Source organism: Ursus maritimus, unplaced genomic scaffold (genome assembly GCF_017311325.1).
Source record: "Ursus maritimus isolate PB19 unplaced genomic scaffold, ASM1731132v1 scaffold_2, whole genome shotgun sequence".
In the NCBI taxonomy this organism is placed as follows: Eukaryota; Metazoa; Chordata; class Mammalia; order Carnivora; family Ursidae; genus Ursus; species Ursus maritimus.
Genome location: NW_024424452.1, coordinates 62,896,526 through 62,911,982, shown reverse-complemented (window position 1 = coordinate 62,911,982; position 15,457 = coordinate 62,896,526). Strand labels below are relative to the sequence as shown.

The following is a 15,457-nucleotide window of genomic DNA, read 5'->3' as shown; positions in this document are numbered from 1 at the left end:
AGAATTATATTTTGTTTGGGGCGCCTGGGTGGCACAGATGGTTAAGTGTTAGGCTCTTGATTTCGGCTCTGGTCATGATCTCAGGGTGACACTGAGCCCCACGACAGGATCAGGATCAGTGCTTCTCCCTGCCTCTCTGGCTCGTGTCTCTCTTTCTCATTCTCGAATAAATAAATAAATCTTTTAAAAAATGATATTCTGTTTCTAGTTATTCTGTTTAGGCCATGAGTGTTTCAGGAAGTCTTACTCGGGAATTCTGCGTGTCTTGCTAGGATAAAAAGCATAATGTCAACTCCACCACCCCAAAATTCCACAAGGAAAAATTCCAAAATAACGCACGACATCCAAGTAACCTCAGTGTAGTCATACTAAAGAGTATAAAGAAAAAGACACGGAGAAGAGGAAAGTGTCCCCCAAATGCCTCGCTCCTCCAGCAACAGTACGTCTAAAGGACCACCTATGCGCAATGCAAATTTTTGTGTGGAACGTCGCAGCAACGACACAGGCATTATAGCCTGAACATTTAAAATGCAATTCCTATGTTTTTAAAAAATAAAATGGTCATAACCATTAACGTTCTGAAAATTTCCAAACTTCTGCCTGAAGCTCAGCAGTATATTCTGGGGCCTCGGCCTCGGCTCAACGACTGTTCTGACCCCCGGCGCTCAGCGCGCGCCCCGGCCGAGCACGGGTGCCCAGCCGGACGCGAGGACCCTCGGAGGGCATCAGTGCTAGGGCCCAGGCACGAGAGGCCTAGCGACACAGCCGCCCCAGACCTGCCTTCACATCGGTTAACCGGGAACCGCGGCCGCGGCCGCCTCCCGTCTCTCAGGAGGCAGCGCCTTCGGAGAACGTCCGCTCCGAGCTCCTCACTGACCCGCAGTGATGCTCGGAATTTCACCGGACGCTCTGTCCGTCTTTCGGAATGCCATCGGTGCTCTACGACGCCAGGTCTACGCGGCGCCGACCTCCATCGGCGGCCGCCTCCAGGAAGCCCTCCAGGGGCGCGTCGGGCTCCCGCTCCCGCGTCCCGAACTCCGCGCAGGGCCCGCAACCGCTGGGCAGGCCCTGGGGTGTGCAGCGCGCCCCTCCCGCCCCACCCAGGGCAGGTCCCGGGCCAAGGCGCCCGCCCGAGTCCCGGGGGAGCCGGGGAGGCCCGGCCCCTCCAGCTGGGCGAGTCCGGCTCGCGCGCCCGACTCCTGCCCGACGAGCCCGGAGGCCCCGCCGCCCGCGACGCCAAGCCGCACAGGCCTCGGGGCGGCGGGGGGCGTCTCCAGGGCGGGTCGGCAGCCCGAAGCGAGGGGAGCGCCGGCGCGGAGACCTGGAGGCTGCGCCACGACAGCTCTTACTGTTTCACGTTGTCCCCCAGGGCCTCGCTGAGGTTCTTCTTGGCCGCCTCCAGCTCGCTCACAAAGGTCGCCATTGCTCCCCACGTCTCGGCCCGACCGCAGACCGCTCTGCACAGTGACCAACAACCGAAAAACCAATTCCGCGAGAGTCTAGGCGCTGGAGGCTCAGGCGGCTCCGTCTGTCCCGCCCCCAGCCGCTCAGAAGACGTTTATTTGGTTTTCGGCTCCGCCCGCCTTCCTGAAGAGAAAGTGAGCAGGCAAATTCACAGTTTTCTCCGTCCTCCCGCTCCCGCCCCCTCGAGTCACATGATTCGTGTCCTTTGGCCCTCCCGCGCCCAACTTAAACCCGTGGCCCAACTGGGCTGCAGCGACGCCTGCAGGGCCGGGGCTGCCGAGCTCTTGCAGTCTGACCCGCGGGGCAAACTGAATTCGGCCAGGTCCTTCCACCAAGATGAGCATCTTCCCACGCATATCAGAAAGTAAATGAGAAAGACAATTATCATATGGTTTCTCTCTCCTATGGAACATAAGAACTAGGAAGATCGGTAGGAGAAGAAAAGGAAGAAGTAAGGGGGGGGGGTAAACAGAAGGGGGAATGAACCATGAGAGACTCTGGGAAACAAACTGAGGGCCTCAGAGGGGAGGGGGGTGGGGGAATGGGATAGACCGGTGATGGGTAGTAAGAAGGGCACGTATTGCATGGTGCACTGGGTGTTATACGCCATCTAATGAATCATCGAACTTTACATCAGAAACCAGGGATGTACTGTATGGTGACTAACATAATATAATAAAAAAAATATTATAAAAAAAAAGTAAATGCCGTATCAGTTGGGTTCTCTTTCTTTGCCTTAATGTTGGCCACGCGCTAATCATGTAATATGCCACTTAATAGATTCGTCTTGTTAATTTTCTGCCTCTTCCAGCTCCAATGTAAGCGGTGTAGACAGGTTTTGTGTTTTACGCACTGCTGTTTCCCCCAGTTCCTAGAGCAATGCCTGGCACTTACTGTGCTCTCAGTAAATATTTGCTGAGTGAATGAAGTAATTGTGAAAAACAAGGGAAATGCACAGAAGGATTAAAAAAGAAAGAAAAAGTGTTTTACCACCACCTCTGGACAACCTTCTAACTGAGATTTCTCCCCCACTGGCCACACTCCCCATGATTTGCAGTCATGCTCTACCTCCAATTGTGCATCTTGGTGAGTTTTTTAAAGCTTAGTATAATAATGTAAGTATTTTCCTCTGGTATTATAGTGTCTTTATAATCATTTTAATGACAGCTTTTTAAACACACCACAGACAAAATGTACACAATAACTTGTTTTCTAATTGTTAGCCTGATTGTTTCCATTTTTTCTCTATTAAAATCAATACCGTAATAAAGTTTATGCATAATGCTTTTCTTCATTTAGGATTATTACTTTAGGATAGAGTCCCACAAATAGAAGTACTGGTTTAAATTATAGGCATATTTATATGAATCTTGGTGTATATTATCAAATTGACTCCCAAAGATTGAAAATAATCCTAATTGCTTTGAAATCTTGTGTAATTTCTCTACAGAGACCTCTTCAAGCTTCTTCATTTGTTCAGCAAACAGACAGCTACTACTATGTGCTGGGAACACTTGTGCACTGGATTTACAAAGATGAACAAGGCAGGGAAAGTCTTCCTATCTGTGTCATAAAACTCCAGAGAAATTTTGGCTTTTTAAAAAGTAGTTATCCACTTCTGCTTTTTCATGGCTCCCCACTGTAGACAGAAAGAAAGTCAGCTAGCAAGTCGGTTCGTCATGCTTTATTCATTGTCTTACTGAGGACTATAGCCCAGGAACACGTTTTCAAATTGCTCTAAAGAGCTGCTCCGAAGCTTGTTATAGATTATGTATACAAATTATGTATAAAAACTATTGTGTGCACATAAGGGGAAAGGGGTACAGGTACTTGCAAGCGGATCTCCAAACACTCGAGCATCACAAGGTGTAGTTTTTTAGAGTTCTAAAAATGAAGGGTTACTGATTTCCACACAGATGTGAGAAAGACCCTTAAGTCACCTTAATACATTATGTTTCTATCATGTCTGATTGTTCAAAAATATTGTTTGAATGCCTCTGGTTTTCCAGTTCTTCCTGTTCTTGATTTCTCCTTGAGGTCACTTGAGATGGTCACAGAAGGCTGACATCAGTCAGCTCCTGCAGTCTTAGTGCATACCATTGAGTATTGAACATATTCCAGACTCCTCAATCTGACATTTCAAACTTTCTCATGACCTGGACTCTGCCTATCTGTCCATCTGACACACATCATGGCCTGTCCCCATCACCCCTTAGAATGCACTTTGCATTCGAGTTACTTGACTTTCTATAACAAACTACGTGACTCAGTCCCTTTACACATATCTCCCCCTCTGCTGGTTTTGAGACCTATGCGTGGCTACCTACATTTTTCGCAGCCAGGTTCAAACATGTATAAGAACCTGTTAAAGGGCCAATTCAACACCACTAGGAAAGGGTACAAGGAAATGTTTGGGTATATCTTCAGGAACAGTCCTTGTTTCTCATCTCCATCACTACCTATCCACTAAGAAAAATATGACTCTTATCACTTCATATCTGTGCCTGTACAACTGTAACGCTTTATATCTAGTTCAATTAAATATTTCTTTTCTCTGTCATCACTTTGTACACCTATTAGCACCAATTTCAGTATAATTGTTCAATGTCCATTAAACTGTAGTGGTAGACAATATAACGTACACAGAAGTCTGAGCAAACAATGTACTTAATAGAAATAAATATCAAAAACATTTGTAATTTGGCAGATGTCCATTAACAGATGAATAGATTAAGAAGATATGGCATACCATATATATATATATATATATATATATATATATATATATATATAAATGGAATGTTACTCAGCCATCAGATAGACTGAAATCTTGCCATTTGCAACAACATGGATGGAACTAGAGGGTATTATGCTAAGTGAAATAAGTAAATAAGCTAAGAGAAAGACAAATGCCATATGATTTTACTCATATGTGGAATTTAAGAAACCAAACAGATGAACATGGGGAAGGGAAGGAAAAATAAATAACATAAAATAAAATAAAATAAAAACAGAGAAGGAGGCAAAACATAAGACACTTAATTCTAGGAAACAAACTGAAGGTTTGCTAGAGGGGACGTAGGTGGGGGGATGGGGTAATTGGGTGATGAGCATCAAGGAGGGCACTTGATGTGATGAGCATTGGGTGTTGTATGCAACTGAGGAATCACTAAATTCTACCCCTGAAACTAATAGTACACTCTATGTTAACTAAATTGAATTAAAATTTTTTTTTGCAATTTGGTGATGTGCTTTAAAGAAACTAACTCTAAATCTTCTCTTAGTGATATCAATAGTTACCCAATGCATAACACAGACAGACAACTATTAAATAACTTCAGAGAATATAGGTTAAAGTAGTTCATAAAGTGTAAAGAATTATACAAATGTTACTTTAATCTAGTTCTTAAAAATCTATTATTTGGACTATCCCATAGCAATGTTCTCTTCCCCAATTGCAGGCTAATTTTAGGGTAACTAATAAAGTCAACACAATAGGATATTGGGAACAGACAATATAAAATAAAAGTTTCTATTATTCACATTATCCATATCTTTTCTCCACTTAATTAAAATGAAGTTAAAGGTTGATAGTATTTATACATTGCCTGCTTTTATGGGACCTCTTTCAATATGCAATTACATAATCATAAATATATGATTATATAAATATAACTGTACAAATACAATACAAACAAAGGAAAGCCCCATGAAAAGTTTATTTTCATACCAATTTTGTTTAGGTCTCTATGAAAGCTTGCCCTCTGCTTGCGTAATTCTTCCCCATTCTGTATTTTGCAAAGCATTAGACTTTTGGCAGTAGGATTTGATGTTGATGGAATTGTGAGATGTCTGAGCTCTGGAAATTATGTTATTGTTGCTATTTTTTTTCACAGATACCGTATTCAGGACTTTTAGACCTATTTGTAAACCCCTGACTCCTTCTTTTCAAATACTTGTTGATTGGCTTTTTTTACTCTATTCATTAACATTGGCTCATTAGCCTTCTTCCCAGAGCGCTGCCAGCAAATGTTTGAGCTCTTGCCACATTTCAGACACCAGCAGCTTGGCTTTACTGAAAGGACTTTCACAGTTCAGCCTGAAAATAGCATCGATAATATTTTTTGCTGCCCTGTTGAATTGACTGTTGTCATATTCACTGTAACTTGTAGTGCTCATGACGTGGTACAGTACGTATATGGGGTGTGTAGTATGTATAGTCATACGCAATGATGCACAGAGGCTCACACTCCCCATAGATGTCTGTCAGACTCAAATATTTTAGAAAATTCTATATAATGGTCTTCCTAATCTATGTCTCTATTGAGGTACAGATTTTAATATAGTTAAAGGTTATGGACTAGATAAATTAGGTCCAAGTTAAATTTATGGCCGAAAACAATTAGAGAGGCATGTCACTCTCACACCACATTTTTATTTGATGTCTGCCAGCAGGAAGTGAAGAGGCTCTTAATCTTTTTTTTTTTTTTTAATGCCATGGACTTCTTTGGCAGTCTGTAAAGACCTTTGCAGCCCTTCAGAATCATCTTTCTAAATGCATAAACTACATAGGGTTTGGAAGCAATGCCAGTCCATGTCTCCACCATTGGTGGCAGCGGGTAGCTGCAGTGCGGGAGACACTGGAAGATGTGGCAATGCAGTTTGCTGCCACTGGACTAAGCGTTGACCTGCAGCGTGAGGGATGCAGGCAGACATGCCAGTGGAAGAAGGGGTGAGTGCAGGGCGAGAGGTGCTAGATGTGCCAGTGCAGCTCGCCGACGTGGAGCCCGTGCAGGGTGAGACACTGGAAGACGCGGCAGTGTAGAGCTATACGCTGGAGGACCGTCACTGCAGGCAGTGGTGAGCTTCAGTGTGAGACACTGGGAGGCCTGCAAGTACTGAGCTGCCCTCAGCCAAAAAACAGGAAGCTGTGACAGTGCAGCTTGCTGCCAGGGGAGGCACTGGTGAGCTGCCCTCAGCCAAAAAACAAGAAGCCGTGACAGTGCAGCGTGTTTCTCTCGGAGGCAGTGGTGAGCGGTAGTCTCTCTTCTCCCAGGCACAGCCATGACGGTACCAACCCCCAAAGCCATTTACCAACTCAGAATTGTACCCCATGTCAGAGGGGTTGGTGGTAATGGGCTGTTAGGATCATGCAGGAAGGTCGTCCAGGTGGGGGCCTGGAAGCGGACGGAAACCAGACCCCACTCAAGTTGAATTTGGAACAGATGAGTTGAGGGTTTCTTTGGAAGAGTAATTTCGCTTTTCCACAAAAGGCAATGTCATTAGTTCACTTTAGAATGAAGATAATGACTACTAAGAAACAAGTATATGTTTCCCCTTCCCCCAGAAACCACAGCAGGTGTGCAGGCTTTAGGTCCGAGGTGCCGCCTTCTCCCCAGCTGACAGCACTTCTCTGCTCTGGCTCCACGATACCTGAGGTTTTGAACGTCAGCATCTGAGTCAGCGAGGCAGCTTGTCATAGGACGCCAGCGTTCAGAGAGAGCACAGGTATGTTTGGCGAAATGTCCTATCTATGTCAGGACTGGAGGTAAAACCTCTCATTATCCCAAAACCCTCTGGGTTTTTCTCTCTTCTCTAGTTGAGCCACAGAGTCAAACTTAAGTAGCTCTCCGCATTCTGGATTTGGTGCAAGAGTTCATTTCCCTGCAAAATAGAAGATTGCGGGGGGGGGGTGTCACATTTTCTCTGTTCATTTATTGCTTACGAACATATTTGGAATATCTGTTTCCTAGGAAATCTCTTTTATTAGAAAGGGAAGGTGAGATTCACTCTGTGTGTTTATAACATATAATTTGTTCCTTCATCTAACAGTGTTTATAGTGGTGGTGGGTGGGGGAGAGGCAAATGAGGAAACAGACTCAACCTTAGCACACACACTGAGGCTCAGGTGGAGAGCTGGCAGAGCACCTCCTTCTGGGCCACCAGCCTCAGCCAACACACACAGCCTCATCGTCTGTCCCTGTCACTCCAGTTCAGACTGTCAGAGTCGCCAGGCCGAGATGTTTGGTGGTGCTTCTTTCCTTGCATGCGTGCGAAGTTTCAAACCTGTGGTGATGGACATGATGGGTCCTCAGAACATCTGTTACTCTTTTCTTTCCTGCTCTTCTTTTGATCAGTAAAGTTAATCGGACCTGCTAGTGGAAGGAGCTATCTGTGCATTTTTAATTCCCGGTTTAATTAAACAATGGGAAAACAGTCTTCTGAAATATTAAAGGAATCCTTTGTGGGTGTTCATGTTTTTCTCTCTGCGAGCCACATTCTGATATTAGAAATTACTTGTTAGAGTAAAACACAGCCTCAGATCTGTCACAGGGTTTGGTGGCCTTTGTGAGAGGGAGAAAGGGAGAAGGAGTGTAGGTTCTTTAGGAGCTCGGTAAGTGCCACATTGTGCTCCCAAAGGAAATGGAGCCTCCTGTCAGCCTTCCCGGGGTGGGGGCATGGGTGTGGGTGGGCACTGCTTACCTGGATACCCATCCTGGGCTCTGGAAGCTTGACCTGGTGAGTCACTTGTGACTTGAGCTGGGGAATTGATGAAGAAAACAGAATGAATGCTGGAGGTTGCCTGTATCCTTTGGACTCAGAGAACTCCGTGTAGCAAAGGAACTCTTCACCCGTGAGGCGTGTTGGGATCCCTGAGGGTGTGGGGTTTGCTTCATGGGCTGAGGTTGTATGTTCATCCTTATCTGGACCAGAGGCATGTTGTCTGGCTATGGAGATCCAGACCCTTAGGTGACCATGTCATCATCATCATTATCATTATTATTATTTTTTTTTATCATCATCATTATTATTATTTTAACAAAGCAATAGAGACATTGACTTTGAGATAAAAATACTGAAAGGAACAACACAAGGTCAAATATATACATGATGATTGAACTTGTGGTATCTCTCATTGGTGTGGGTCTTGTAGGGCTGCCTGAATTAGACCAAGGAATTCGATGTGGATAGAAGTGTGCTGTGCACAGGGAGTGTTTTATTCCATCAGTTGACTTCTCTCTCTGAAGGGAAAATAGAGTGATGTCTGGAGCTGGGTTTCTGATTGGAAGGACTGGGAGGCCAGTGAATGGAAAGAGCAGTGTTCATGCTGGCATGGTGCTCAGTGCCCAGTGAGCGAAGGTTGGACGCTTGGACTCGGAAGCGTTGGTGTTCAGGGAGGATGTTGTCCGAGTTTGCAGCACATCGAGTCACTTGGCTGGTCTGCCTAATCGGGCCAGTTTCTGCCTTTCTAAGGGCAGTTTGAAAGTGGCTTGCAACCCTAGGGCGTTTGTGGAGTGGTCTGCATGGGACCCCTGTGTGGGCCAGTGTAGACACAACCCAGGGAATTCCAGAGCTAATGATGAGCACGTTTGTGAGGCTGGAGTTTGCTTCTCTGTGAGAAGGATTGAGCTGGAGTGAAAAGAAGTCTCTGGGTCTTAGGACTCACTGAGCGGGTGCGAGCCTGGCAGGGTGGTGGGATCAGATGTCTGTTTCCCAGAACCTTGGCCAGAGGGAGATTTAGACCCTGGGAAGTGTCTCTGCTCAGCTTCCTCGCATGAGCACCTCAGGCAAGGGGAGGAAGCATGTGTGCTCACCTGTCATTGAGGAAGGTGTCTGGTTTCAGGTTTCTTGTGCAGGTGGATTCCTCGTATGGCTCCCTTTCATGATGGTGTTCAGGGTGCAGTAGGTGGACCCCCGTGTCCCAGGCATCCTGGCTGTGCAAGAGCCTGGGGCACCTTTTTCCCTGGGGGTTTGGAGCACGACATTGGGGGGAGTCGGTGGTTAAGTGAACAGTTTTTGGCTCAGTTTCTTGCTTGCCGAGATGGACTGGAGACATTTGATAAGTGCTATGGAAATATAAAACAGGAGACAGACAAGGGGAGGTGGGGGGTGGTGTTTGCTATTCACATAAGGGTCAGGTGGGACTTCACTAAGAAGGTGTTACCTGAGTCAAGATATAAAGAAGGTGAATGATATCACATCAAGAGCATTTTTAAATAATTTTTTATTATGTTAGTCACTGTACAGTACATCCTTATTTTTTGATGTAGTGTTCCATGATTCATTATTTGCGTATAACACCCAGTGCTCCATGCAATACCTGCCCTCCTTAATACCCATCACCAGCCCAGCCCAAATCCCCCACCCCCCTCCCCCTGAGGCCCTCATTTTGTTTCCCAGAGTACATAGTCTCTGGTGGTTCATTCCCTCTTCTGTTTACCTCCCCTTCATTCTTCCCTTCCTTCTCCTACCGATCTTCTTATTTCTTATGTTTCATAAATGAGTGAAACCATATGATAATTGTCTTTCTCTGCTTGACCTATTTCACTTTGCATAATCTCTTCCAGTCCCGTCCATGTTGCTGCAAATGTTGGGTAATCGTTCTCTCTGATGGCTGAGTAATATTCTATTGTGCATATGGACCACATCTTCTTAATCCATTTGTCTGTTGAAGGGCATCTCGGCTCCTTCCACAATTTAGCTATTGTGGACAATGCTGCTAGGAACAGTGGGGAGCCTATGACCCTTCTCTTCACTACGTCTGTATCTTTGGGGTAAATACCCAGTAGTGCAATGGCTGGATCATAGAGTAGCTCTATTTTTGACTTTTTAAGGGACCTCCACACTGTTTTCCAGAGTGGCGGTACCAACTTGCATTCCCACCAACAATGGAAGAGGGTTCCCCTTTCTCCACATCCTCTCCAACATTTGTCATTTCTTGTTTTGTCCATTTTTGCCATTCTAACTGGTGTAAGATGGTATCTCAATGTGGTTTTAATTTGATTTTCCTTGTTGGCTGATGATTTTGAACAGTTTTTCATGTGTCTGTTAGCCATTTGTATGGCTTCATTGGAAAAGTGTCTGTTCATATCTTCTGCCCATTTTTGATTTGATTATTTGTTTCTCGCATATTGAGTTTGAGAAGTTCTTTGTAGATCTTGGATACCAGTCTTTTATCCGTAGTGTCATTTGCAAATATCTCCTCCCATTCCGTGGGCTGCCTCTTAGTTTTTTTGGCTGTTTCCTTGGCTGTGCAGAAGCTTTTTATCTTGATGAAGCCCCACAATTTCATTTTATCTTTTGTTTCTCTTGCCTTTGGAGATGTGTCATGAAAAAAGTTGTTGTGGCTGATGTCAAAGAGGTTGCAGCCTATGTTCTCCTCTAGGATTTTGATGGATTCCTGTCTCACATCGAGGTCTTTCATCCAGTTGGAGTTTATCTTTGTGTATGGTGTGAGAAAGTGGTCAAGTTTCATTCTTTTTCATATTGCTGTCCAGTTTTCCCAGCACCATTTATTGAAGAGACTGTCTTTTTTTCCACTCGATGTTTTTTCCTGCTTTGTCAAAGATTAGTTGCCCAAAGAGCTGGGGGTCCATTTCTGAGTTCTCTATTCTGTTCTATTGGCCTGTGTGTCTGTTTTTGTGCCAGTACCATGCTGTCTTTGTGATCACAGCTTTGTAGTACAGCTTGAAATCAGGCAACATGATGACCCCAACTTTGTTTTTCCTTTTCATCAATTCCTTGGTGATTCAGGGCTTTTTCTGGTTCCACACAAATTTAAGGGCCGTTTGTTCCAGCTCTTTGAAAAATGTCATTGGTAATTTGATCGGGATGGCATTGAAAGTGTAGATTGCTCTGGGTAGCACAGACATTTTAACTGTGCATTCTTCCGATCCATGAGCATGGAATGTTTTTCCATCTTTTTGTGTTTTCTTCAGTGTCTTTCAAGAGTGATCTGTAGTTTCTAGAATATAGATCCTTTACCTCTCTGGTTAAGTTAATTCTGAGATATCATATGATTTCTGGTGCTATTGTAAATGGAATCGATTCCCTAATTTCTCTTTCTTCAGTCTCATTGTTTGTGTATAGAAATGCAACTGATTTCTTTTTTTAAAAATTTTTTCATTATATTATGTTAGTCACCATACAGTACATCCCTGGTTTCTGATGTAAAGTTCGATGATTCATTAGTTGAGTATAACACCCAGTGCACCATGCAATACCTTCCCTCCTTACTACCCATCACCAGTCTATATCATTCCCCCACCCCTCTCCCCTCTGAAGCCCTCAGTTTGTTTCTCAGAGTCCATAGTCTCTCATGCTTCATTCCCCCTTCTGATTACCCCCCCTTTCTTTATCCCTTTCTTCCCCTACCGATCATCCTAGTTCTTATGTTCCATAGATGAGAGAAATCATATGATAATTGTCTTTCTCTGCTTGACTTATTTCACTTAGCATTATCTCCTCCAGTGCCGTCCATGTTGCAGCAAATGTTGAGAACGCGTTGTTTCTGATAGCTGAGTAATATTCCATTGTATATCTGGACCACAACTTCTTAATCCAGTCATCTGTTGAAGGGCATCTCGGTTCCTTCCACGATTTAGCTATTGTGGACATTGCTGCTATGAACATTGGGGTGCATATGGCCCTTCTCTTCACTACGTCTGTATCTTTGGGGTAAACACCCAGTAGTGCAATGGCTGGGTCATAGGGTAGCTCAATTTTTAACTTTTTAAGGAACCTCCACACTGTTTTCCAGAGTGGCTTTCAACTTGCATTCTCGTACCAACAATGTAGGAGGGATCCCCTTTCTCCACATCCTCTCCAACAATTGTTGTTTCTTGCCTTGTCTATTTTTGCCATTCTAACTGGCGTAAGGTGGTATCTCAGTGTGGTTTTGATTTGAATTTCCTTGATGGCTAATGATTTTGAACATTTTTTCATGTGTCTGTTAGCCATTTGTATGTCTTCATTGGAAAAGTGTCTGTTCATATCTTCTGCCCATTTTTTGATTTGATTATTTGTTTCTCGTGTATTGAGTTTGAGAAGTTCTTTGTAGATCTTGGATACCAGTCTTTTATCTGTAGTGTCATTTGCAAATATATTCTCCCATTCCGTGGGCTGCCTCTTAGTTTTTTTGACTGTTTCCTTGGCTGTGTGGAAGCTTTTTATCTTGATGAAGTCCCACAAGTTCATTTTATCTTTTGTTTCTCTTGCCTTTGGGGATGTGTCATGAAAAAGGTTGCTTTGGCCGATGTTGTAGAGGTTGCTGCCTATGTTCTCCTCTAGGATTTTGATGGATTCCTGTCTCACATCGAGGTCTTTCATCCATTTGGAGTTTATCTTTGTGTATGGTGTGAGAGAGTGGTCAAGTTTCATTCTTTTGCATGTAGCTGTCCAATTTTCCCAGCACCATTTATTGAAGAGACTGTCTTTTTTTCCACTGGATGTTTTTTCCTGCTTTGTCAAAGATTAGTTGCCCAAAGAGCCGGGGGTCCATTTCTGGGTTCTCTGTTCTGTTCCATTGGCCTATGTGTCTGTTTTGTGCCAGTACCATGCTGTCTTTGTGATCACAGCTTTGTAGTACAGCTTGAAATCAGGCAACATGATGCCCCCAACTTTGTTTTTCCTTTTCAACAATTCCTTGGTGATTCAGGGCTTTTTCTGCTTCCACACAAATTTAAGGGCTGTTTGTTCCAGCTCTTTGAAAAATGTTGTTGGTAATTTGATCGGGATGGCATTGAAAATGTAGATTGCTCTGGGTAGCACAGACATTTTAACTGTGTATTCTTCCGATCCATGAGCATGGAGTATTTTTCCATCTCTTTGTGTCTTCCTCTATGTCTTTCAAAAGTGATTTATAGTTTCTAGAATATAGGTCCTTTACGTCTCTGGTTAATTCCTAGGTAACATATGGTTTTTGGTGCTATTGTAAATGGGCTGGATTCCCTAATTTCTCTTTCTTCAGTCTCATTATTCGTGTATAGAAATGCAACTGATTTCTGAGCATTGATTTTCTATCCCACCCCATTACTGAATTGCTCTATAACTTCTCATATTTTGCGCGTGTATTCTATTGGGTTTTCCATATAGAGTATCATGTCATCTGTGAAGAGAGACATTTTGACTTCTTCTTTGCCGATTTGAATACCTTTGATCCCTTTTTGTCGTCTGATTGCTGTTGCAAGGACTTCTAGTACTATGTTGAATAATAGTGGCGAGAGTGGGCATCCTTGTTGAGTTCCTGATCTTAAGGGAAAGGCTTCCAGCTTTTCCCCATTGAGAATATTTGCAGTAGGCTTTTCATAGATGGCTTTTATGAGATTGAGAAATGTACCTTCTATTCCTACACTCTGAAGGGTTTTAATCAGGAAAGGATGCTGTATTTTGTCAAATGCTTTTTCTGCATCGATTGAGAGGATCATATGGTTCCTGAGTCTTTTCTTGTTGATATGATGTATCACGCTGATTGATTTGCGAATATTGAACCACGCTTGCATCCCAGGTATGAATCCCACTTGATCGTGATGGATAATCCTTTTAATGTACTGTTGGATTCTATTAGCAAGTATCTTGTTGAGGATTTTGGCGTCCATATTCATTAGGGAAATCGGTCTGTAATTCTCCTTTTTGAGGGGGTCTTTGCCTGGTTTGGGGATCAAGGTAATATTGGCCTCATAGAATGAGTTTGGTAGCTTTCCTTCTGTTTCTATTTTTTGAAATAGCTTTAGGAGAATAGGTATTATTTCTTCTTTGAATGTTTGGTAGAATTCCCCAGGAAAACCGTCCGGGCCTGGAGTTTTGTTATTTGGAAGGTTGTTTATCACTGACTCAATTTCTTCATAATTAATTGGCCTGTTTAAGGAATCAATTTCTTCCGGTTTCAATCTTGGTAGTTTATAGGTTTCCAGGAAGGATTCCATCTCTTCCAGATTGCTTAGTTTATTGGCATATAGCTGTTGATAAAAATTTCTAATAATCCTTCCAATTTCAATGGTGTTCGTCGTGACCTCTCCTTTTTCATTCATAATTTTAATAATCTGGGTCCTTTCTCTTTTCTTTTGGATAAGTCTTGCCAGTGGTCTGTCAATTTTATTGATTCTCTCAAAGAACCAGCTTCTAGTCCTGTTGATCTGCTCTACTGTACTTCTGGTTTCTGCTTGATTGATTTCAGCTCTAATTTTGGTCAACTGCTTCCTCGTGCGTGGATTAGGCCTGTCCCTCTGTTGCTGTTCCAGCTTCTTGAGGTGAGAATATAAAAACTGCATTTTAGATTTTTCTATTCTTTTGAGTGAGGCTTGGATGGCTATGTATTTCCCCCTTAGGACTGCCTTTGCAGTATCCCATAGGTTTTGGACTGTTGTATTTTCATTCTCATTGGTCTCCATAAATTGTTTAATTTGATTTTTGATTTCCTGGTTTATCGAGTCATTCCTGAGCAGGATGGTTCTTAGTCTCCAAGTGTTTGAGTTTCTTCCAAATTTTTCCTTGTGGTTGAGTTCCAATTTCAGAGCGTTGTGGTCTGAGAATATGCAGGGGATAATTTCAATCTTTTGGTATCGGTTGAGACCTGTTTTGTGTCCCAGAACATGGTCTATTCTTCCGGCATTGTGATGCTCTCAGCTTTGTTTTTCCTTTTCAACAGTTCCTTGGAGAATTGGGGCCTTTTCTGGTTCCATACAAATTTAAGGACTACTTGTTCCAGCTCTTTGAAAAATGTCATCGGTATTTTGATCGTGATAGCATTGAAAGTATAGATTGTTCTGGATAGCATGGACATTTTAACTATGTTAATTCTTCCAATCCATGAGCATGGAATATGCGAGTGAGAACACATCAAGAGCATTCTAAACAGAAGGGAAAGCATGTGCAAAGGCCATGGGGAAGGAGCATAGCAGGTGTTTCCAGGAGCAGCAAGAAGGCCCTGTGGCTACAGGAGACAGCTTAGGACATGATCTCAGGGAGGTGACAGAGCGTGACAGAAAGCCATTGCAGGGCTGTGACCCCATGGGACCCTGTTTTACCAGGACATCCTGGCTTCAGTGTTGAAAACAGATGACAGAGGGTTGATGGGCAAGGAAGGTCAATGATGACGCTTTTCTAGGAACTCAGGCAAGAGATGAGCTCCAGTGTCAACCAGACAGGTGGCCTTGGAAGGAGTGGTTAGTCCCATTCTGGGTACGTCTTGAAGATGGAGCTCACAGGATTTGCC

General features: G+C 43.6%; 1 protein-coding gene across 1 annotated transcript in view; it reads right to left on the bottom strand.

The window, feature by feature from the left end:
- Window positions 1-1,595, bottom strand: part of TADA1 (transcriptional adaptor 1) — an 18,651-nt gene extending 17,056 nt beyond the window's left edge. Inside the window, exon 1 of the mRNA XM_040636044.1 lies at window positions 1,350-1,595. Within this exon, the coding sequence (XP_040491978.1) occupies window positions 1,350-1,423 (74 nt within the window). The 5' untranslated portion in view covers window positions 1,424-1,595. The remainder of the gene's footprint in view (window positions 1-1,349) is intronic.
- Window positions 1,596-15,457: the final 13,862 nt, after the last annotated feature.